At 29.2% G+C, this 25,555-nt stretch overlaps 7 protein-coding genes across 7 annotated transcripts; 3 read left to right on the top strand and 4 right to left on the bottom strand.

Annotated features, from left to right (window-relative positions):
- Nucleotides 1–433: 433 nt before the first annotated feature.
- MKS88_002131 (V-type proton ATPase subunit E) lies at nt 434–1,693 on the bottom strand (the record flags this gene model as incomplete). The annotated part of the gene is made up of 2 exons (XM_067215116.1): nt 434–1,132; nt 1,685–1,693. The coding sequence occupies 2 exons, from the start codon at nt 1,691–1,693 to the stop codon at nt 434–436; spliced, it is 708 nt and encodes a 235-aa protein (XP_067074425.1).
- Nucleotides 1,694–5,413: 3,720 nt separating this feature from the next.
- MKS88_002132 (uncharacterized protein) lies at nt 5,414–6,698 on the top strand (the record flags this gene model as incomplete). The annotated part of the gene is made up of 4 exons (XM_067215117.1): nt 5,414–5,500; nt 5,698–5,906; nt 6,357–6,509; nt 6,626–6,698. The coding sequence occupies 4 exons, from the start codon at nt 5,414–5,416 to the stop codon at nt 6,696–6,698; spliced, it is 522 nt and encodes a 173-aa protein (XP_067074426.1).
- Nucleotides 6,699–8,701: 2,003 nt separating this feature from the next.
- Nucleotides 8,702–9,382, bottom strand: MKS88_002133 (uncharacterized protein; the record flags this gene model as incomplete). The annotated part of the gene is made up of 3 exons (XM_067215118.1): nt 8,702–8,980; nt 9,112–9,204; nt 9,332–9,382. 3 exons carry the CDS (start codon nt 9,380–9,382, stop codon nt 8,702–8,704), a joined length of 423 nt encoding a protein of 140 aa, XP_067074427.1.
- Nucleotides 9,383–9,446: 64 nt separating this feature from the next.
- On the top strand, nt 9,447–11,624 carry MKS88_002134 (UBX domain-containing protein; the record flags this gene model as incomplete). Its single annotated transcript, XM_067215119.1, has 4 exons — nt 9,447–9,518; nt 9,604–9,645; nt 9,893–9,967; nt 10,305–11,624. 4 exons carry the CDS (start codon nt 9,447–9,449, stop codon nt 11,622–11,624), a joined length of 1,509 nt encoding a protein of 502 aa, XP_067074428.1.
- A 5,059-nt stretch (nt 11,625–16,683) lies between these two features.
- Nucleotides 16,684–18,768, top strand: MKS88_002135 (cAMP-dependent protein kinase catalytic subunit; the record flags this gene model as incomplete). The annotated part of the gene is made up of 5 exons (XM_067215120.1): nt 16,684–16,807; nt 17,042–17,199; nt 17,662–17,846; nt 17,999–18,158; nt 18,370–18,768. 5 exons carry the CDS (start codon nt 16,684–16,686, stop codon nt 18,766–18,768), a joined length of 1,026 nt encoding a protein of 341 aa, XP_067074429.1.
- Nucleotides 18,769–20,388: 1,620 nt separating this feature from the next.
- On the bottom strand, nt 20,389–22,507 carry MKS88_002136 (uncharacterized protein; the record flags this gene model as incomplete). The annotated part of the gene is made up of 2 exons (XM_067215121.1): nt 20,389–20,864; nt 21,232–22,507. The coding sequence occupies 2 exons, from the start codon at nt 22,505–22,507 to the stop codon at nt 20,389–20,391; spliced, it is 1,752 nt and encodes a 583-aa protein (XP_067074430.1).
- A 1,667-nt stretch (nt 22,508–24,174) lies between these two features.
- MKS88_002137 (protein kish) lies at nt 24,175–25,141 on the bottom strand (the record flags this gene model as incomplete). The annotated part of the gene is made up of 2 exons (XM_067215123.1): nt 24,175–24,756; nt 24,974–25,141. The coding sequence occupies 2 exons, from the start codon at nt 25,139–25,141 to the stop codon at nt 24,175–24,177; spliced, it is 750 nt and encodes a 249-aa protein (XP_067074431.1).
- Nucleotides 25,142–25,555: the final 414 nt, after the last annotated feature.

Consider the following 25,555-nt stretch of genomic DNA (forward strand, 5'->3'; position numbering starts at 1 on the left):
ATAATTCGCTTTACAAGTGTATAGAAACAGTTTTCTCATCATATGTACTTCAATCTGTTTGTACGTATATATAATGGTAGCCTTCAGAGGACTACGCAAAAGGGTGTATATGCATATGCATATATATATAGAAGTAGATCCATCTGGTCAGTTGCTTAACCGTCTCCTTTTTTTTTGTTCACTTGTTCGTTTGTTCACTTGTTCGTCTGTTTACTTGTTCGTCTGTTTACTTGTTCGTCTGTTTACTTGTTCGTCTGTTTACTTGTTCGTTTGTTTACTTGTTCGTTTGTTCACTTGTTCGTCTGTTTACTTGTTTGTCTGTTTACTTGTTTATTTTATTTTATTTATTTTTTTTTTTTCCCTTAACTGACCGAAACATTTTCAACGCGCAATACCATTTGACGGCTTCCAAACCTGCAAGATGTTCATCTCATTATAGAGTTTCGAAAAACATTCTTTTAATTTCTGGAGTACAGTATTCTATAGCAAGCTTGAGACGGACGTCCAAAGTGTTATCACAGTTTATTTTCCTATTTGGTGTGGTTAAAATAATTCCACCAAGGCATGAATTTCCTTCATTTTCATTTGAGGGTGGTGGAGGTAAATAATTGCCTGATTTGTCAATTTCTATTTTTACACTTTTGGTAATATTAAATTGTTTTTTTAATTTGTCATTATATTTTTGAACTGCTTCATTTAAAGAACTTTCAACAATAGACTTATCAATATCTCTACAACGGACTATAACATGTGGTTCTTGCATATAATATAATGACTGAACAATCAAATCTATTATAAGATTTTTATATTTCTCTTTATCTTTGTACAATTCCCCTAATCTATCACTACTTATTTTATAAATTTCTTTAAAAACTTGATCCTTTGCACACATTTTTTTAAGTCTAGCTTTATTAATAGCTGAAGAACGACTAATTGATCTTTTCACTTCCATCTGTTTTGCTTTTTTTTGAAACTCTAGTCTTATTTTCTCCTTCATCTTTTGGACTATTCTTAATTTTTCTATGTTAAAATCTTCTAGTGCCTTGGCCTCGATTTCATGCGCTTTATCTTTAGCTTCATTTAGGATGAAGTTTACCATTTGCTGTATTTGCTTCTGCGCTTCTGCATCGTCCTGCGATGTGATAAGGAACCAATCGCGGTGGTAAAAATGTATGTATGATGACAAGGTGAACATGTTAAGTAACTACGATACAGTGTCCAACACAGTGCCAAATACACATCCGTATAAAACGATTTGTTAATATGCATACATGTAATACACAGACAAAAACGAATGCATAAATGAACTTAATTCAGTTTCTTCTTCAATATGCAAACGTTTTGCATTTCTGCTAAATGGTAAAGTGCGTTACATGGACAAAGACATATATACGTTCTGGTGGTTGCTATTGCAAGTAAATGCAATGCCTTATGTGTAATTGAATACTTATATATATATATATATATATGTACATGCAATACATGTGAAAACACTCAATGCATATGTATGCGTCTGCCTCACGGGATACATAACAAAAAGTGCAAATTGAAACACAAAATTCGCTAAATTTGAATGTACTGCGCTATGTTAGAATGGTGTAATTTGGATAATGTGCAGTTACTATTATGTTTATTATTTTTTCCTCTTATTTGTTCCTTTTTTGTTTTCTTTTTTTCAACTTACTAAAGCCATCTTTTCCTCAAATATTTCATTACAGTTTATGTCAAGGTACGCGAATTGTTTTCTTCTATATGTTATTTAATGTACGGGGGGAAATAAATACATACAAGTATATATGTATGTATGTGTATATGTATACGTATATGTATTTATACAAATACGTTTATGTTCATATAAATTTATATATATATATATATATATATATATATATATATATATATCCTTTTTCCAAAAATTCAAAATAAATGGGGAAAAAGAAATTTTTTTTTAATTATCCGAATGGATTAACTTTAATTGGCAATATTTACGCGCGTATATATGCCATCTGATATGTATGTGTAAGTATAAAAATATATATGTAAATATGTATGTGTATATTATAATATATATATATATTATATATGCATAAAATAAGTACGTATAATTTATATACGCATAATTTATATACGCATAATTTATTTATGTATAAATTATATGCTTATAATTAAATATGAATAATTTATATGTGCATAATTAAATATGAATAAATTATATACGTACAATTACGTAAACGTAAACGTAAACGTAAATTTTAATTTTAATTTTAATTTATTTTATTTTTATTTTTTATTATTTTTATTTTTTATTATTTTAATTTATTTTATTTTTATTTTTTATTATTATTTTTTTTTTTTTTTGCCAAAATTGCAAGTTAATTTCACAGCTTTTTCGAGAGAGCAAATTGAATAGTACAAAACAGTAGGAATAATAAAATGAACAAAAATGCATTCTTTTAATTTTGAACAAAATGTTTACTATTTTTTATTTTTTTATGTTCTATGGAATATGCTAAATGCTAAGTTTGTTTAAGGATAAAAGAGGAATAGCGAAACGTAGTAAAGTATTTTCATTATCGTACAAGAGTTGCTTTTTATACGCATATTTATCATGTATGACTTAACGGCGTTTGATTACATATACAAGCGTAATAGGTGGAGCTAATTCATACATATATGCATACGTGCATATATATATGTATATACACGTGTGTGTGTATTTGCTTAGTTACACACGTAAGTATGTGCTTTCATGTAATCGAAACTTCGATGCATTTAGCTGCCCATTTGTTCAAATGAGAAGAAGAGCCATTCGGAAGTAGTTGTTGCACTTTTTACTCTTCTCAAATATTTTTTTTTTTAAAACTTCTAACCGTTTGTACTCTTCCCCTACAAGGCGTTTAAAAAGAGTAAGACGTAAATGTACGTATGGAATATACCCATTTTTTCTTTTTTCAATTTTCTTTTTCTTTCTCTTTTTCCATTTCTTTTTTTTTCTCCCTTTCCATTTCTTTTTTTTTCTCCCTTTCCATTTCTTTTTTAAACCCTTTTTTTTTAAACGTATAAACATATAAAAAATAAAAAGAGCAAGGGAATAATAAGGCCCCTTTTCATCTCTAAAATGATAAGTAGTTTGTGTTTAACATATACCGAGCTACAATAACGCAATAGCATCATTAATACGATAACGAAATAGCATCTTTTCTTTTATTATTTATAATTGCCATTTTATTTCGTCTGAACAGTGTTATATCGTTTTTACAACAGCTAGCCACTTTGTTTTGAAAAAAAAAAAAAAAAAAATCGGCAATAGGGCTAAACTTATGGGCTGCACATGATAACATAGCATAACAACGTAACATAACAACGTAACATGATAATGTGACAGACCAACTGTACATACATCAAATTACAAATCACTGCAGTGTTCTTTTTTCATGCAGTTGATGGGTGGCTAGCATTTATGTTCTTTAGATTTTCAAAGATAAAAAAATGGAAGGAGTGCAGCATTAAGTGCTCTTTTGCATGGGTTTGTTGTTTAGGTCCTTTCCATTTTAACAAATTTTTTTTTTTTTTTTTTTTTTTTTTTTCTTCCTTTTTTCTTTTAAAAAAAAAAAAAAAAAATCAGCATTCTACTGCTGGAAAATAGTTTGATTATTACACGCATTTAAGCATATATGTACATAAAATGCATATCTATGAAGGTATAAACTCTTGTACGAATGTATGAAGTACGGAAAGGATACTTGGCAAAAGATATTATGAGTGTTTCCATACATACAACATAACAAAGTTTGTTCTTCTAAATGTTCTGTTTGTACTTATATAGTTGTTGTTCTCTTTTTTTTTTTTTTTTTTTCCCCCCAACACTTCCACATTGAGGTTTTGGATGATATGTCCACATACGCACAATAAATAAATATGGATATGTGTAAAAAGTGCAACTACATGTACATATGTGCATTTTCCTATGAGGTTCATTCCTTCATTTTACGGGGTACACAGTGAAATGGCAAAAATATGGTTTTCCCTTATATATTATATATATATATATATATATATATATATATATGCATATGCATAAAAGTACTTCCATATGTACGTACGTTCATATAAACGCGTATTAATGACCCTAGGTGGCAAATATAGGAATATGTTCAGCTAGTGCTCGCTCCAATGTATGATTGTACATATGTTTTTACAAACCATCTTTCTACAATTTGCATATTTTTTTTTTTGTGCTTTTAATTTGCAGACCTATAAGGTAAACTTTGTTTCAACAACCGCACCTCCTTCAGTTGCTGCTCTTTTCGCTTTGTTTTTATCTTGCTTTTTATTTTCGCATTCTTTACTTTTCCTTTTATTTATGCATTTTTTACCTTGCCTTTTATTTCTTCATTTTTTACTTTGCATTTTCTGAACAGGATCATTCTTTCTTTTGGCTTTTCTATTTTGCCTCTTCGTTTTGCTCATTTTATTTGGACTTTTTCTATTTTGATTTTTTTTATTTTTCCTTTATTTACTTCAATTTGTTCTGTGTTTCCATTTTTTATTTTTATTTTTTATTTGTAATATATATTTTTATTTTATATTTGTAATATATATTTTTATTTTATATTTGTAATATATATTTTTATTTTATATTTGTAATATATATTTTTATTTTATATTTGTAATATATATTTTTATTTTATATTTGTAATATATATTTTTATTTTTTACTTTTGTTATTTATTTTTATTTTCTATTTTTATTATTTATTTTTATTTTCTATTTTTTTTCTCTCAGAATTAACCTACCTCTTTAAACTCAGTTTAGAACAAATAAATTTTTTTTTTTTGTGTGTATAGGATTATCACTGCCCGTTGTTCAATTTTAGTTGTATGTTTTTAAAAAAAAATTAAAAAAAAAAAAAAAAAGCAAGAACGAAAGAAGTAAAAAGCCAAAATAAATGAGATAAAAACGCAAAAACAATAGAGAACAAAACGCAAAAACAATAGAGAACAAAACGCAAAAACAATAGAGAACAAAACGCAAAAACAATAGAGAACAAAACGCAAAAACAATAGAGAACAAAAAACAGAAAAAAAAGAAAAAAGAAAAAAGGTAGACTATTATTGATTATTAACAAAATAAATTGAAGCATGGCTTTTGCGCGACTGCTGTAAGTTAAAAGAAAAAAAAAAAAATAAATAAATAAATATATACATAAATAAGTAATATAACAGAATAATAAAATTAAAGTACAATAAAATATAACAGAATAAGAACAATAAAGTGTAACAAAGTAAGCTCAAATAAGCCCCCAAAAGGCGAGCCCACTTTTATGAGCAAATTCTGCACAATCAGCCATCATAATGAGCATCTCATACCGTAGTTCACTGGAAGAGAAACAAGGAGATGATTCTAAAACACCATGAACAACATATGTACAACGGTAGTGGCTGTTAACATTTTAGAGTTCTTTCCCTGGTTAGATGACTTGTTTAAGTTAATGTACTTGGTAAGAGGGTCCTCTGTGAAATGGAGAGGGGGCAGGGGATAATGTGTACTTGTCTTGTACGTACGTACTCGTTTGGCATCTACGCATTAGTTTGAACTTTGTTCTGCATTTACATATATGTTTGCACTGAGTTTCGTATGTACTTGGGTGCACTATTTTTGCATAATTTTTTTCTTTTTTTTCGATCCTTTTTTTAGAACAAAGAATGGAGGTACACCGTCCTTGATGTTATCCGAAATACAAATTTCTTAAATGGGAAAACTATCATGCGATTAAAAAATAAAAAGTATATTTTGCTAATTTTAAAATATATGAAGTGCAACAATAAAAGAGGAAAAGCAATATGCGAGCATTTCGACCGTATAGACCTGGGGAGTTACAAGTTGTGCTACTTCCCTAATGTTTTGTAAGGATATGAAAAAAGGAAAAAAAGTATAAACAAATATGCGCGTAAAATTGAATGAATGTATGTATATATATATGTGTGTGAGCTCGTCTGTGTATACGGTGGTGTATTATTGTGTGTAATGAAAAGAAAGTCCGTCAGTTCGTGTAGTGAAAAGGAAGTACACCAGTTCGTGTAGTGAAAAGGAAGTACACAAGTTCGTGTAGTGAAAAGGAAGTACACAAGTTCGTGTAGTCAAACTGTTTTTTCCAACCCATCCTTTACCCATTCTATCTATACATGGTCTTTTTTCTTTTTCTTTTTCTTTTTTTTTTTTTTTTTTTTCACTATGAATGATATAAATATAATACGTGTTATTATGGACGTTTTAAAACGTTTTCCCTTTTTTTCTATCCTTTTTTCTCTCTTCCTTTCGCTGCTTTTTTCCTTCCTTTCTATCTCCCTTTATAGAGAGCTAATCATCGCGTCCTGTAACTTGAACCCTTTGTTCTTTAACTGCATCCAACACATATTTCCAAGATTGATATACTTTAAGTTGATTATTAGAACCCCTGTATGTATACCTCTTTTAAAAAACTTTTGCTTCAATTCGAAGAGTCTTAGGTATATGATTATCTGTTTTGTGAACAGTACCCTTGACAAGGAGTACAAAGAGAAATTGAGGAACAGCTTAACAACCTTTTTTCGACTTTGGAATATTAATGTTCAACTAATAACAGAGTAGAAGATGCATGCAAGAATGGATTCAAAAATGGACGCAAAAATGGAGGAAGAAATGGAAACGATCATTGAAGAGGAGGGGGAAAAAAGAAGCAACGTAACGGGGAAATGAAGACTACACAAAACAGCATAGCGATGTATACTTAAGTTCCCCTCAAGTAGTGATCCACATATTTATATGCTAACGAACGTTACAAAATTTTTTTTTTTCTGTTTTTACCAGTGTTTATGTGCTAGCTTCTTTGTAGTAGCTTTGATTTGACTTTTCCGTTTTTTAGTTTCATTTTTTTGGCTTTTCCTTTAATTAGCTTTCTTTTTTCTAGCACTACTTATCTCACACTATTTATCTTGCTTAAATTATCTCTCTTCTCACTGTTTTAACTTTTTATGAGAAGATGACCAAGCAAGAAGAACCCTTCTTTATGTCTCAATATCAGTAACATCTTAGAAAATTGCGGACACTAGCAATATTTGCATGTTTTAAAAATAAATAAATAAACAAGATGTAATTAAGTAAACTCAAGTGTACTGCAATGAAATGAATTGAAACACATTACAGTAAAATCATTAAGGTGAAATATTTTTAAATTACCTCCAATTTGTGAAAAAAAATAAAATAGCGCAATATAAAATAGCGTAATATAAAATAGCGTAATATAAAATAGCGCAATATAAAATAGCGCAATATAAAATAGCGCAATATAAAATAGCGTAAAATAAGAACGTAAAATAAAATAAAATAAAATAGCGTAATATAAGAACGTAAAATAAAATAAAAGGGGGGCGCAGGGGGAATGAAAAGACGGACTTTGTGTCCACGTTCCCTTTAGAGTTTCGAGGTCTTCACCTTCTTGTCGACTTATTAACACATTATACCTCACGTAAAAACGTACGTTATATTTGCAGCAACTATATTGTAATACCTTGTATACCGTTCATTTATAAGTATGTATACAACCTTCCATGAAAAATGGGATTGTGCAAAACCATCCGCAAATGAAATAAGCCAAGTGGTCTTTATCACATTTAGGTAATAACACACATATAGGCAGTACACATATATTGGTAGTACACACATATAGATATTACATTCATGTTAGTAAAAAAAAAAAAAAAAAAAGGGGAACTTCGGCAGTTGCCTTGAAGACGCATTTTATGCCCCGTTGTGTTATTCTTATTCGGGTGCTTTTTAAAAAATGGGCATGCTACATAATGTTGTACACTGCTAAGAAGAATTTATGGTTCACTGTTACGTAAAACTTTGTATATGCAATTGGCACAGACGTGCCCATGTACATATATATATATATATATATATGTATATATATATATAAATATATATATAAATATAAATATATATAAATATAAATATATAAATATATATATAAATATATATATAAATATATAATATATATATATATATATATATGCCTGTAAAAAAAAAAAACGTAGTATTATATTTTGCTAGTACCTTTTTTTTTTTTTTTTTGCTCATTGTTGGTGTGTTATTCTATACTGTTTAAAGTAAAATGTTTGCATTCTCTTTTTTGCAAGTGTACGATAATTTTTTCTAATTTTGTGTCATTTATTTTATGTCAATTTATGTTCACTACATTTTTACTTCATCTTTAATCCATTTTAATTTTTTTTTTTCTCATTCTATTTACATTTTTTTAATTTTTTATTTTTTTTTCCTCTTTGCATTTCATTTTCTGTTCCATATTCTGTTCCATTTTCTGCTCCATTTTCTGTTCTATTTTCTGCTCCATTTTCTATTCCATTTTCTGCTCCATTTTCTGCTCCATTTTTAGCTCCAACTTGAGTTCAACTCCTAATTCTCCTTTTTTCCTTTTTGATAGCAATTTAAAATAAAGCTAAATCATCGTTGAATCTAGTGCGCATAATTATACTTACGTACATGAATTAGTAAACGTTAAGAGTATATGTTTATGATGTAGTATATATCATACTCTGTGCACTTGCATCGTTACTCTGTACGTATATACATATATGTATATATAAGTATATATACGTATATGTACATATAATTTTCTATTTTGCCAGTTCAGGACTATTTAATAATAAGCGTTTTTCACGTTCAATGTTTTGCTTTCGCTCGCTTTCATTTCCTTTGTTTGCAGTTGATCATTTTTTACTCTATTTTTTCTGCTATTTTTTATTTTTCTATGTTTCTGTTTTTCTTTGTTTCTGTTTTTCTTTGATTCTGTTTTTCTTTGTTTATGTTTTTCTTTGTTTATGTTTTTCTTCATTTTTCTTTTTTCTTTTTTTTTTTTTCCTCTTTTTTCCATTTTTTTATTCTTTTTTTTTTTTTTTTCGAATAAGAGGGGTTTTTCCTGACGTGTTCATAAAAAAAAAAAAAAAAAAAAAAAAGAATTTCACATTAGTGTCCATAACATACAAAACTATATAAGCAGAAAAAACTATAGCATCTTTCTTTTGCTTTTTTTTCCCATTTATTTGTTACCCTTTCTGTTTTTTCGTATATTTTTTTTACCTTTTCTTTTATTTTGCTTTTTCCTTGTTTGCCATTATCCTTCCACCACTCGTCTGACGCATCCTACATATCTGAGACATTGGAGAGATATTTGAAAAATTATATCAGTGGAAAGAGCTATAGCTGTAGTGGATACACAGAATTGCCTTGCTTAACCGCGCGCACATACGTACAACATATACACACATACATTCTTGCATATGAGTACACTGCTTCCCCCCCCCTTCCCCTCATTCCACATTTTCGAAAATCAAATTATAGTTATACAAAAATAAAGTAGTATGGATGAAAGCGTGCGGTTATTTATGGAAGTGACTAAGGTGACAAATGAAAAGGAGGCAAAGGAAATAATAAAAACATGTCAAGGGAATTTAGAAGTAAGATTAAGATTTATTATTAAGTTGAAAAGGAAAGAGTATTAATGGGACTTCCTTTTTTTATTTTTATTTTCCATATCTTCAGTGTGTGTACCTTGTACATAATAATGTAATTGTCCGGTGGGCGGTTTCCCTTTTTCCAAATGTACATGCGGGAGTATCGTGGGCTCATATATAAGCATATGTGTACATGAATACGTTTGTGTATAGTGTTCACATGTGTATATGTCTTCGTGTGCATATGCATATTGTATATGTATATCTCTGTGTGCAGTATTCGCGTACATATATTTTTCTGTGTAGCATTCGAATGTGTATATTTATGTTTGTAGCATTTGCTTATATATACCTTTGTGTGTGTCTTGTTCATATAGGAAGCAATAAGTACGTACCTTAGCAAAGTGGATTTCCAGAATTTAGATGAGGTAGAAATGGAAAAGGAAAAAATAGTAAAAAATACTAAACGAGCGAAATGAACGAATAAACGAAACGAATTTGAGTCAGCGATACAAGCTGCAGCTAACCGAGCTGGTTATGAACCGAGTCTCAATAAGGAAAGCACGCAATGTACTCTTGCTGCTCGGCACGTCTCGCTTATTGCTCGTTTATTGTTTGATTATTGCGTGCTTACTACCTTCTTACTGCTCGTTTATTGTTTGATTATTTGCCTTCTTACTACCTTCGTATTGCTCTCTTATTGCGTTCTTACTATTTTCTTACTGCTCGTTTATTGGTTGCTTACTGCTCATTTATTGCCCCCGTTTTTACCGCTTCCCCGGAGCGCAGGTATCCACTCCAATGGGTTTTCCAGAAGATAGCCAAGGCAGTGTAAGACAGAGGAGAGCACAGGAAGAAGGATGCAAAGATAATATTTGTGAAAGGAGTGGTGAGAAGATAGAAAGGACAAATTTCTTGTATATCCTTAATCATATAGGGAGAATAATATGTCCTTTTTTTAAAAATATTTGTAATATCATTACTACTTGTTTTAAATTGTTGAGTACATATATTTTAAGTTCAGATAAAGAAAATACTTTCACGATGTATTATGAAAATATGTATGGTGAAAAACATGTAAATTTTTTCAAAGGGACTTTAAGTGAAGCAATAAATAAATCAAAAAAAGAGGAAAAATTATTATTGGTTTATTTACATATAGAAAATAATGAAAGCTCTTATTTTTGTAATTCAGTTTTTAATAATGAGGATATAAAATTATTTTTTGATGAAAATTGCATTTTATATGCACAGGATATATCAACAGGTGATATAAAAGAGTTAAGTGATATTATGAATGTTTTTATCCTTCCACAAATTAGTATTATATTAACATGTTATGTAAAAGAATATAAAGAATTGTCCATCATTTATGGTACACCAGATATTAGTCATATTATTAATTGTGTTACTCATTGTATTGAACAAATGCAAATGAAAAAAGAAAATATAAATAATTTGAAAAATAAAAATTATAATGATAGACTTATTAGAGAAGAACAAGATAGGGAGTATCAAGAAGCATTGAGAAAAGATAAATTAAAAGAAGAGGAGAAGAAAAAAAAAGAAAACGAAAAATTCAACAAATTGGAGTTGAAAAAAGATATAAAGAAAAAGAGACAAGAAAAAATTAACAAATTTCCCTTACCCATTAAGGAAAACGAACAAGTTACAAAAATATGTATACGCTTGCCGAACGGCATTAAAATTCAAAATAATTTTAGTGTCAATCACACCCTAGAGGATGTGTACGACTGGGCAGAGTGTTATGAGTTCTTGGCGGATAGAAATAGTAGTACCAGCAATACCAACAGGAATAGCAGTAGTAACAACAACAATAACAGCAATAGCAGTTGTAACAACAACAATAACAGCAATAGCAGTTGTAACAACAACAATAATAGCAATAGCAGTTGTAACAACAACAATAATAGCAGCTGCAATACCATTGGCGGTAATAACAATGTTAGTATTCCCTACAAATTCGAGCTCATCTGTGGTCATACCAAATCAGTGCTACAGAAAACCAAAAATAAAATAAAAGAGTATGATTTGTACCCTAACGCAGTTCTTAACATGAAGTCAAAAGACTCATCAGATGAGGAGTGACACATGGTGGGACCATAATCGGTATGGGGTTATTTTGGCGTAAAGCGGAGGAGGTGGGAGAAAAGAAAAAAAAAAAAAAAAAAGATACCAAAAAAGGAAAGAAAAAATGTACAAAATTAAGAAAAAAAAAAAAAAAAATAGAGAAAGCAAAAGAAAGCATACAAAGTAAAAAAATTAAGAAGGCAAAAAAAAAAAAAAAAACAAAAGAAAAGGAAAAAATGGAGTAATATTTTTTTTTTTTTTTTTTTTTTTTTTTTTTTTTTAATTTGTGGATTCATAGGGAGAGTACATAGAACCCTTTTTTACGTACACCATCTTTTTTGTTGTCTCTCGATGGTACATGCATGTATACCACAGTTACCCACGTTAGTACAAGAAAGTGCACTATGGGCATACAGTACACATATATATTTGCATTATATGAGTACGTCTTGCTACATCCGCATGTGCATCGTTTCCATCCCCCAAAGGAAATGCACTTTTTCAACTTATGTTTGTTACATAACCTTTTTTTATAAACCTCAATATTTTCTCTTCATTCCTCTTTTTAAAGAAAAAGAAGTCATGTATACGTGTTAGCGGAGTGAGTTTGGCAGTACAATAAGGGGTGCTGTAAAGATTGCGCTTCCAAATATCGGTATGTATTTATTCGAACGTTCATTCGAGAATTCATTTGAGCACCTACTTATGCGTGTTTATTATGCCATTTTGTAGGCTCCTCTATTTACTTGTTTACCTGCGTGCGAGGCACTTGCACATTATTGAGTATATACAATGTAAGCCGTGTGAGAGAAACGAGAAAAAAAAAAAAAAAAAAAAAAAAAATAGAGCGAAAAGTATAATACCCTATTAAGTAGAGTAGTAATATTCGCTGAGTGTGCTATGAATGTATTGCATATGGACATTGTCGTCCGCATATACAGTCATACCGGTGAACATGCAAGGAAGTGGACATAAATTGTAGATATACGCATAATATTGTACATAATGCCAAAAAACTTTATTTTTTTTAAGTTGATGCTGTACACTTTGTGCATGTGACGATGGGAAAGGGGCATATAATATAATACAATACACAGTATTGTGTTGTATTATTTAGGAAGATAAGTAAAGCGTTCAAAGAAAATTGTAATGATAATAGTGGACGTAATAAAAATGAATGTGAAAATGAGCATTGCTATGTTTATTCGTGTGATAATATACTAGGAAGTCAAAATATGTAGCACTATAGAACGCAGGGGGGGAGAAGAAACAATATATAAATATGTGTATATATATATATATATATATATATAATATATATATATATATATACATATATAAATGTATATAAATATATATATGTATTTTATTTTATTTTTTTCTTTTCTTTTTTCCTTTTTCGTTGTAATATAGTGATGAAAGAATACTAAAAGTGTACGTTTATTTTTTAATTTTTATTATTCTTTTGTCCATCCACTGTAATTCATTCCATCGTGCCATCTCCTGGTCTCGTCCCCCCGCATCTACTGTTACGACTTCTGTTACTGTTATTGTTACCTTTGACTTCATTTTTATTCCTATTTTTTTTTCGTTCTTTCGTTCTTTTGTTTATTCGTTAACCCGCTTATTCGTTTATTCGTTAACCCGCTTATTCGTTTATTCGTTAACCCGCTTATTCGTTTATTCGTTAACCCGCTTATTCGTTTATTCGTTTACCTGCTTATTCGTTTACCCGCTTATTCGTTTACCCGATTATTTGTTTACTCGCTTATTTGTTTATTCGCTTATTCGCATATTTTACATTTTTTATTCTCCATGTGCACTTCCCTGCACACACACACTTTTAATGCGTCCCTTTGCCTACCTAAGTACAACATTGTAATATTTTTTTTTTTTTTTTTTTTTTTTATTTCCCCATATATATATATACCTAATGTAGTATGTACGTTATTGTCTATACCTCAAGTCTCTGACCTTTTAAGGCTCAAGTTACACGCTTTTTATTTAACAAACAAAAATAAAAACAATAAAAAATAAAAATTATGATAAAGTAAAAATAAAAATCGTAAGACAGTGTATTTTTTCCCTTTTAAGAAACAAGCAGATATTCTTTTTTTTTCATTTTTACCCAGAGGAGAAATATAATTTTGATAATCCTCATAAAAGATAATAAAATAGTTAAATATACAAAAGGCTTAGTTATTTACTTTTTTTTTTTTTTTTTTTTTTTTTTTTTTTTTTTTTTTTTTTTTTGTTTTTATTTCTTCTTGTGGTGCTTACACATATGCACATACATGCGGCTACATATACATACATTCATAAACGTACAGACGATCATATACATATATTCAAAGACGTAATACATACATACATATACATGTATTCATATGAGGCCGTACATACATATGTGCATACAAATGCATAGAGAGATCTATTATATTCTTGCATTAAATCAGCGCAAGCTCCAAATATAATAGGAAGTCCGCACTTATGTAAAAAAAAAAAAAAGAAAATAAAAAGAGATAAAAAAAGATAAAAAAAAAAGGAAAAAAAAAAGCAATAGGCAATTAGCATTAGTTAATTATAGCACGGTAAATGGGCCTAAGGAATAATAATGTGGACGAGGAAATTAACTTAAAGATTGTGAGGAGTAGTGCATATATATATATATAATAATAAATATATAAACAAATAAACAGATAAACAAATAAACAGATAAACAAATAAACAGATAAACAAATAAACAGATAAACAAATAAACAGATAAACAAATAAACAGATAAACAAATAAACAGATAAACAAATAAACAGATAAACAAATAAACAGATAAACAAATAAACAGATAAACAAATAAACAGATAAACAAATAAACAGATAAACAAATAAACAAATTAACAAATAAACAAATACACAAATAAGAAGAGAATAAAAAAAAAAGGAAAACTTTACACGAACACTTGCACATAAAAGGGGTATCTCATTTAGATACCCCCACTCAGGATACGAAATAGTTTCATGTAAAAATTGTTAGAAAATAAAGAAGTAAATCCATATAACATCTTAATACAATTTCGAAAAAGGATAAAAGACAAATATAGGCATTTTTTTTTTTTTTCTTTTTCTTTATCTTACCATGTAAATACCTACCTAGATAAACAAAAAAAAAATTAGTTAACAAAATTGCAAAATTTATAGATGTATGTTAGAACTATTTGAGGACTTCGAGGGTACGTCATGTGAACCACTTACAAAAATATAGTAGCATCCTAAACAACATCAACAAAAGAAAGGAGAATAAAGGGAAAGAAAGATTTTTTTTTTTTTTTTATTAAAACGCATAAGTATGCATATCTCCCTCGTAAAGTTAAATACATGTTAGATGGTCACTTACACTTATATATATATATATATATATATTTTTTTTTTTAATATATGTAATCTTTTATTTTCTTATGTTATAAATTTTTTGATATATCATCAGGTTTTGTAAAAATGCTAAAAGAAAAAAAATTTCTTCGCTATTCTGTTTTTAATACTCTCCTTGATTAACTACTACAACTTGTAAACTTTTACAGAAGGTATTTACTTAAATAGGTATGCAAGGGTGTGTACATATGCATATGTTTATATACTTATGCGTCTCACACATATATATATGATTGTATATATTTATGTATGTGTTCCATATATGTACGTATAATTTGCGTGTATATAGTTATACGTTTTATACACGTATATATATATGCATGTATATATGTCTATATATACCACTCGTACATTTTAGCTAACACAAAAAAAAAAAAAAAAAAAAAAAAAGAAGCGTCCACACGTTCGCCCAATTTCACCCGTTGAACAAAAGATTATTAAAAAACATCCACGTGGAAAAAGTAATATAATAAAACCAAGTTATGTAAAGTTTTTCATAATTAATAAAAAAGAGAATATGAAATGTTTTAATATTTAAAAAAAAAAAAAAAAAAAATGGAAAATAAATGTAGTTGCAGATATAAGCAGTTCGCCTATTTCTAATTTTTTTTTATTTATTCGAGTGATTATATGATCGTATATTCATATATTTGTTTTACGCATTTTTTAGCTGTTTATTAGAATTTTTCGCTCATGTTTTGCTCATTTTTTGCTCATTTTTCGCTCATTTTTTGCTCATTTTTCGCCCATTTTTCGCCCATTTTTCGCCCATTTTTCGCCCATTTTTCGCCCATTTTTATGTTCGCTTGTTCAATTTATTTGCAATTAAATTCTTTGTATTTGCTAACGCAGGTTGAACTTCCAGAGAGTGCTATGTGTATGCACAGTTGAACTTTTGTACAACGATTTTACATATATAAGCATATGTACATATGAATATACATGTACACATGAATATACGCGTACATACAAACATACATGTAAATGTGAATGGCTAAAATGAGAGCAAATAAACGTTACATTGTAGTAAAAAAAATAGACAATATTTTTTTTGTACTGCTCTGAATGCACTTAATCATTTTATTTACAATATATTGTTTAATATTGCGTAAATGGTGCAGTTGAAGTGTGAGAGTGACCATACAGTTTTCTTTTCTTTTCTTTTTATTTTTTATTTTTCCTCTTTTCTCTTTATAATTTAAAAAATGAGAAAAATGTAAATACACGTTAATGCATAAATACACATTTGCGTCAATGAATCATTACATCACTGCGTTAGAGTAAAATTGTGAAAGAGCTAGGTGTACGTGAATACATGTATAAATATGTACATGTATAAATACGTACATGTATAAATATGTACATGTATAAATACGTACATGTATAAATATGTACATGTATAAATATGTGCATGTATAAATACGTACATGTATAAATATGTACATATATAAGTATGTACATATATAAGTATGTATCTGTGTGAATGCTCAAATATGCAAAAGCGTACTTATGTACACGCGCGTCCACCTTATCTTTTTCCTTACACCTCTTCGACTTGTTCTGATTTCCAAATTTTTTTTTTTTTTTTTTTTTTTTTTTTTGTTTATAACCCTATTTACATATTGAGAATATAAATATACATTAGTAACAATGATACAATTTTTAAAAAATTTGCAGTTAAATAAAAAAAAAGATAGCGGTGACCGAGCAATAGCTAAAAGGAAAAATAAAATGAAATATGAAGACTTCAACTTTATTCGAACGCTTGGAACAGGTAAGCAATATCCATTAGGTACATGCATATGCGTGTATGTGAACATGGATACATGTACGTGCGTTTGTATGTGGATGTATGCATGTGTGTATGGGTATGCTTCTATGTATCTATGCATGTAAGTGGATGTACGCACGTATGTGGGCTTATATATCCATTTACATGCGCGTTAAATGCCTTTTGTGTATGCGAAAAATCCCCCCTTTCCAACTTTGAATGCCTCAACATGTTAAGGTTCTTTTGGAAGAGTAATACTTGCAACATACAAAAATGAGGATTTCCCCCCTGTTGCCATTAAAAGATTTGAGAAAAGCAAAATTATAAGGCAGAAACAAGTTGATCATGTGTTTTCCGAAAGGAAGATATTAAATTATATAAATCATCCCTTCTGTGTAAGGAGCGAATGAGCGAATGAGCGTATGAACGAATGAGCGTATGCACGAATGAACGAATGAACGAATGAACGAATGAACGAATGAACGAATGAGCGTATGAACGAATGAACGAATGAGCGTATGAACGAATGAACGAATGAGCGTATGAACGAATGAACGAATGAGCGTATGAACGAATGAACGAATGAGCGTATGAACGAATGAGAGACGAAGTAGACCAAGTAGATGAACAAAGGTGTAGAGGATATTGTAATGGTGTGGTGAATGGAGCAGGAAAAGAAACATATGTATCTGTTTCCAAGTGGTCGTGTCTTCAACTTGGTCTTTTTATTCCTATTTTAGCTATTTCCTCTCGTACAAAGTTTTACACTTATCTTATTAGGAAAACCACCTTACAACAAATTATAACCACACATTACATATTCATTCTTTTAATTTTTTTTCTGAACATGTTCATAGGTAAATCTATATGGATCTTTTAAGGATGAGTCTTATTTATATCTTGTTCTAGAGTTTGTAATAGGTGGAGAATTTTTCACATTCCTAAGAAGAAATAAAAGATTTCCTAATGATGTTGGATGTTTTTATGCAGCTCAAATTGTTTTAATATTTGAGTATTTGCAAAGTTTAAACATTGTTTATAGGTAAGGCTATGTTTGTGCAATGTGTGCATATATAGACGTATACGCGAGTATATAGAAGTACATGCGATAACATCCATACATAAAAAGTATACTATTGTACATACATAGAAACATGAACACACATATGCACTTATTTACCATTCCCTTTGAAGAGATCTGAAGCCAGAGAATTTACTACTTGATAAGGACGGCTTTATAAAAATGACTGATTTTGGATTTGCTAAGGTCGTTGACACAAGAACATATACTTTGTGTGGTACACCTGAGTATATAGCTCCAGAAATTTTGTTAAACATAGGACACGGGAAAGCAGTACGAGCAAAAACGGTGTTAACATGAACGTTGGCTTTAACATGCACGATTATATTCACTATTACATACATGTTCACTTACACACGATAACACACATGTTCACTTACACACGATAACACACATGTTCACTTACACACGATAACACACATGTTCACTTACACACGATAACATACATGATAATGTGCATGTAATTACGCCTTTTTCCCTACAGGCTGACTGGTGGACGTTGGGAATATTTATATACGAGATTTTAGTTGGATGCCCCCCTTTTTACGCAAACGAACCTTTATTAATTTATCAGAAAATTTTAGAGGGCATAATTTATTTCCCCAAATTTTTAGATAATAGCTGCAAACATTTAATGAAGAAATTATTATCACATGATTTAACAAAAAGATATGGAAATTTAAAAAAAGGGGCTCAAAATGTGAAAGAACATCCATGGTTTTGTAATATCGATTGGCCTAATTTATTAAATAAAAAAGTTGAAGTTCCATATAAACCCAAATATAAAAATGTCTTTGATTCATCGAATTTCGAAAGAGTACAAGAAGACCTAACAGTCGCTGATAAAATTACAAATGAAAATGATCCATTCTTTGATTGGTGAATTAAGAGATAACTTATTTATATTCTACTGATATACAGTAGCATATATTTCTTATTTTTGTTTTTGTTTTTGTTTTATTAAACTTTAATTTGAAAATTTTCCTAATATGCTGTATGATTATATTTTTGAGTTGTTTTGACTTAAACGAGTTCTTATCAGCAATTTTCGTGGCTAGCTTTTTTTTTTTTTTTTTTTTTTTTTTTTGCACAACTGCATATGCACATTAATGTAGTACCCATGCATACGTACAAGCATTTATGCACATATTTGTGCATATTTATAAATCTGTACATATATACATATATGTTTGTGCATAATTTTTCATCTATCTATCCCTGTCTACCCCTATGTCTCTCTCTCTCTCTCTCTCTCTCTATATATATATATATATATATATATATGTATATATTCTCCTTTTTGCGTATTTACACATATCCGGTTGTCCTTTTTTTTGTTTAAAATATGTATGCGTAGATATGTACATACAAAACTGTTCATAAAAACCTGCACATGTCAGCATGTACATGTAAAAAATTAGTAAAAAGTCGTGAACCTCGCAAACGTTTACTCACAGAAGCACGAAGGACGCGTACACACAAATGTGCAATTATGATCATGTTTGTATATGTACATACATGCCCAAACATATTTATACATATATATTTATACATATATATTTATACATATATATTTATACATATATATATATATATGTGCACATATACGCTTGTGCCACTTTTTGCCGTTATGTATGTGTTTCATCTTTATAACGCTTTATACATTTTATCATTATTGGATTTTTTTTTTTTTTTTTTTTTTTTTATAAAATAAATTAAAAATAAAATTAATAAGAAAAATATGTAGACAAAAAAAAAAAAAAAAAAAAAAAAAAAATTGGCTCCCCTCATAAAATGTAAGGGGTATTCTACTACGGTGAAAAGTAAAATGGGTAAAGAAAAATAAGAGGCCATATATTATGGAAAAAAAAAAATATTAACAGAAAAAGTGGGCAGTGAATGTTGTGCAGGTGAGTATGTGTACGTGCAAAGGGGAAAACGTACAAAAATGCAGACATAAACAAGTAAAACATAAACATGTACAAGCCCATTTACGTATATACACATCTTCAACTTTTTGGAGGAGACTTGTCACTCGTAAAAGGAGTTTTACACCGGTTAACGTAAAGCCTGTCAATGCGGAAAAGGCTATATTTATTTCAATTTTTAATTTTCATTTTAATTATTATTTCAGTTTTTATTTTAATTATTATTTCAATTTTTATTTTAATTATTATTTCAATTTTTATTTTAATTTGATCTTTTTGTGCCCTTTAAGAGGAAGTAAACAACGTGAGACGTACATGACTGTTGTTCTGTAGTAACTCCTCGTTTGACATAAGTAATATGAGCAATATGACAAGTGCAAAGGTATTACTAGGTAGACCCTATTATTCTTTGTATTCCTTTCGTAAAAAACGAATAAGCATATATGACAAGCGCACACTCATGGGCACGCATATGAATATATGATGATAAAATGTATAAGCCCATGCGGAAGGTTGGGCGCTATTACTCTTGGATAGACTTGTGAACCCTATTCAGAGTGCCTTCCTGCCCTTTTTTAAGTAATAATTATATTTTTATAGTTCAAAAGATGAATCAAATCTTCAGGTATTTTATCTATATTCGTATACCCTATATTTTTTTTTTTTTTTTTTTTTTTTGATTCTTCTAGTGCATTAGTAGAAATGAAAAATGGAAAATTTCCGTTTCTTTTTGTCGCTTCCATTTTATTTGCCTTTCTAATATTATGTTTATTCATACATGGTTTTTCCATTTTGTTATATTTTAATAAATCAAAAGAGTAATTATATTTGTAATTTTGATCATAAAATTTATTAAAACTATTATTATACGGATCAGGTAATTTATACAATTTTACATCCACTTTAATTATTTTATAAAAATATTTATAAGTAAAATAATGTTTTCCAAAGATGTCAGAGGAGGAAGGACCATAATAAGGAGTTAAGTTTTCTTTGGCTGGGATCTTTGGCAAAAATCTAAATTTTCGGTCCATCGTTTCTAGTAGGTCATCTGCAAAAAGGACGATATGATTGCATGGAGGTTTTTATAGATGACTGAACATAAGTGAGAGGACGCGCTTAGATGTGCACGTGTATACGCATACACACCCATACATACACTTTTCGCTCCCCCTCCCCTCACCTCTATGTCTATATTACATTACGGCCTAACATGTAATTTAGCAAAAGAGGGGCAAAATAAAAAAAATGGGGTGGAACTGATAAACGCTAGAAGAGATGTGCATAGCAGCACATTACAGTATTCATAAAACGGGTAAAATGTGCAATATAGAAAATAAAAATGTAACATACAAATGGACGAATAAGACATACAAGACAAGTGCAAACTTGCAAATGTATATGCCACTAATGCTTACCATTATCACTGAAGTAAAAAACGTCTGGGCATATTTCTTTATATCTGTCTTTGCTGCAGATATCCTCCTTTAAAAGGAAAATTTCTTTCATTCGTTTATACAGTAAAAGTTCAATTACATCTAAAAGATGATCTACGTTTTTTGCTAAGCACTCCATCTTCTCTTCTTGTCTTTTAATAGAAAGGGAGATGTATTTCATATACTCTTCTCGTATCTGTTCTATGCGGTTCTGTTCTACGCGGTTCTGTTCTACGCGGTTCTGTTCTACGCGGTTCTGTTCTACGCGGTTCTGTTCTACGTGGTTCTGTTCTACGCGGTTCTGTTCTACGCGGTTCTGTTCTACGCGGTTCTGTTCTATGCGGTTCTGTTCTATGCGGTTCTGTTCTATGCGGTTCTGTTCTACATGGTTTTGATCTACTCGCCTTTTTTCTAAGCTGATTTTTTCCAATTGACTTGTCTCTCCGCTAATTTGCCTTTCAACAGTGTTGCCCACTTGGCAGTAAAATGTCGATGATGAGATATGCTCGAGGTTACATGCATTTTTTAAAGAACTATTTAAGAAAAAAATTTCGTCATCGGATTTTATTTTTTCTCGTATTAATCCTACTTTTTGTTTTTTCCCAATTTGATTATATACATTTTTTTTAAAATTTATGTCATAAACTTTTTTGGTTTCGTTTTTATAAAACTTTTTTTTTTTTTTTTTTTTTTTTTTTTTTCGATCTAATTTGAACGTTTTACATTTTATTAATTTTCTATTTTTAAAGCTACTAAAACTTTGACCATATCCAGTAAAACTTTTGTCAAAAGTATTGTTCTTAAGAATGACTAGATTATTAAAGCTTGCAATCATAAAATTAAATGGACAAAAATCTTGTCCTCTTAAGGAGGAAACGCCTTTGTTGATTTCATTTTCCTGTCTGGAAACGTACTCTTCCTTTCTATCGATATGTTCATCCTTATTTGTAGAAATACGTTTACTCAGTTGTTTCCAATTTAATATGCTGTTACATTTTGAATATTTAGATGAGGAGTCTCTTTTCAAAAGGGTATCAAATAGATCGAAGGAATTGCTGTTTGTTAGAATTCTACTGTACATACTATTCATTCTAGAGAGGGAGTTGAAAAATATTTGATTTTCTGTTTTAAAATCTTTATAGTTGTATTTCGACATTTTCTGCTCCAGATTATTATGCACATTTGAATCGCTTATTAGTTTTCTTGTGTCTCCGTGCATGGATTGTGTACTCGGATTATTATATTCCTCATTCCGCATTATTATTTATTTTTTTTTTTTTTTTTTTTTCCCCTTCCCCACTCCTTTTCCCTTCCTAGTTATATCTTATCTAAAATGTTTGTACTATCGAAAGGTACAAAAGTAGATAAAAATTTTGTAGTCAGACAATAAAATAGAAAGTTGTGTATTATTGCCTGTACACGTTGAAAAAATTTTGTTTTTCCGCTTTTAAAAAAAAAAATACAAGATAAAAAAAAATTTTGTTTGGAGTCTTTAAAATAGTATAATATGTATGCGAGGAGATAAAAATAAAAGTTTGAAATGATTATGCTGCACGTTTGCTAACTGTTTACATTTTCCCACTAAAAATGGGAATTAAAATTTAACGGTTTTGCCACCCCTCTTTTTACTCCTTCCCCTAAATATGCATTCGTGTGTACGCATACATATAGTCATGTAATCTTTTAAATTACATGTATGAGTGTAAAGATGTTATCACAAACTATTAGAAATTGTATGTTTTGATAAAAGTAAAATAAATGGGAATCGATAGTCCTATCATTCGTCTTTCCTTCCACGCGTTTGTCACGTACATGTGTATATATGTATACATGTATGTACATGTGTATATATGTATACATGTATGTACTTGTGTGTATATGTATACATGTATGTACATGTTTGTATATGTATACATGTATGTACATGTGTGTATATATAATTTTACTTCTCCTCGTATATTTATAAATGAACTTCAAATTTTAATTCATTTGCTTAAAAGAGTGCGACACAATTTGGTTCACTTTAAAATATGGGGAAAAAAAAAAGGTATCATTTGCTTCCAAGTTCTGTCGAACCTTTTTTGTAATAGACATGCACACCAATTTTGAAAACATATACGTGTACATTAGCATTAGTATATACAAGTACACACATACTTATATACGTAAGAATGCACGCTACTTGGTACAATTTTTGAGTTTTTTAAAATGAAGGTTGTTTTTCACAGTACGGAGTTGAAAATAAAAATCATAATTTGAGCACTTCTTTATTTTTTAAATGACAAAAATTTGTGAACTTGTGTTTATGTCTATTTTTAAAAAGGCAAGAAGTTAATGGGCTATTTAAAAGAAAAAGGAAAAAAAAAAAAAGATTAACATAAATGTTAACGTAAAAGTTAACGTAAAGGTGTAAGGTAAAAGTATAAGGTAAAAGTGTAAAGTAGAAATCACATGTACAGTTAATAAAAAGAAGATAACCCAATTGTGCAATTGTACAATTGTGCAAACGTGCTTTGTCTGAACATTTATGCGCATGCCTTCTGGGAGGGGGTGATGGTCATAAAAACCTGTCTGTTCAGGTGAAAATTTTAAAAATAGGATAAAAAAAAAAATAAATAAATGAATAAAAAAAATTAAGCATAATAAAGCAAAATGTAGCAAAATTATGCATAATAAAGCAAAATGTAGCAAAATTATGCATAATAAAGCAAAATGTAGCAAAATTATGCATAATAAAGCAAAATGTAGCAAAATTATGCATAATAAAGCAAAATGTAGCAAAATTATGCATAATAAAGCAAAATGTAGCAAAATTAAGCATAATAATGCATAATGTAGCAAAATTATGCATAATACAGGAAAATAAACAAAATAAACAAAATAAAGCAACGTTTGGCAAAATAGAACAAAAAAAAGAAAAACAAGTTAAATGGACCAAGTAATTTTCATAGGATGTTGTGGGGTAATTTTGAAACTTTGTAACCCATTCATCGCAATATCTCCATTCTGATATGAATTAAAATCAACAAAAGCTACATTTCTTCCTGGGATGTATCTAGCCTCAACAAATCCTGGATATTGATTAAATAAAATTTCTAGTGCATTTTTATTAATTTCATTTGGTAAATTCTGAACAAACAAGGTAAATAAGTTTATTTTATTTTCATAAGTATTTGCTGATTTGTAATTCTTAATTGGCTTATATGTACCCTCTAATTCTTCAATTTTTTTTGACTTTGTTTTTGCATAATTAATGTTTATATTTTTATTTAAAAAAGACTTTCCTTTTAAATTTTTATAAGCCAAAGTTGACGATGCAATATTGCTAAAAATAACAAATGCTTGTCCTCTTAACCTATTCGATTTTTTTAAAACCACATCCAGCACATTCCCATATGGGCAAAAAAATTCATATAACAAATATTTCAAATCGTTTACATTTATTTTTTCTTCTAAGTTATTTACATATAACGTTTGGTTTGGGGGAATGTCAAAGCTTTCCATTATCTTGGACAGGGTAAGGACAGTCGTCGAGGTGCGCGCTTCACATGTACTCGTGATATAAACGTATAGGTATATGTCTATGTACAGGCGTAAATGTATATATGTATATATTTATTCGTGCGTGTATATTTATGCGCACATGAGCACATATGTGGGGTGTTAGTACACACTATCGCAAGAACAGGTTAACAAATGCCAAGATAACACAAACTATTGATACGTAGATTGATAAGCGATCACCGATAATTGCAAACTTGCCTAAGGTACCTAAAAACCCGTTTTTTTTATTATCGAAAATGCTTGGAAATCTTGGCTTTAAATAAGTACATGTACATATACATAATATTATGACTGTTATCATAGATTCCAAATTAAATAGTGCTGACATTATCTTGGCTCTTTTTATCGTTTATCTTCCCTTTTGCTCCTTATTCACCTTACGCGCCTTATGCTCCTTTCTATTACTTTTTCTTTTTATTCCTTCTTTCTGTTCTTTTTTTTTTTTTATAATTTTATTGTTTTACGTGTTTTCCGTTCCTTTTTAAAATAACATGAACGAGGAGGAAAAGAAAAAAAAAATTTTAATTAAAATTAATACAAAATAAAAATGAACGAAAAATGAACGAAAAATGAACGAAAAATGAACGAAAAATGAACGAAAAATGAACGAAAAATGAACGAAAAATGAACGAAAAATGAACGAAAAATGAACGAAAATGAACGAAAATGAACGAAAATTATACGAAAAATAAAATAAGAATAAAAATAAAAATAAACCCTACTCCTTTGTTACACAGTAAAT

The sequence above is a fragment of the Plasmodium brasilianum genome, chromosome 7 (genome assembly GCF_023973825.1).
Source record: "Plasmodium brasilianum strain Bolivian I chromosome 7, whole genome shotgun sequence".
Taxonomy (NCBI): Eukaryota; Apicomplexa; class Aconoidasida; order Haemosporida; family Plasmodiidae; genus Plasmodium; species Plasmodium brasilianum.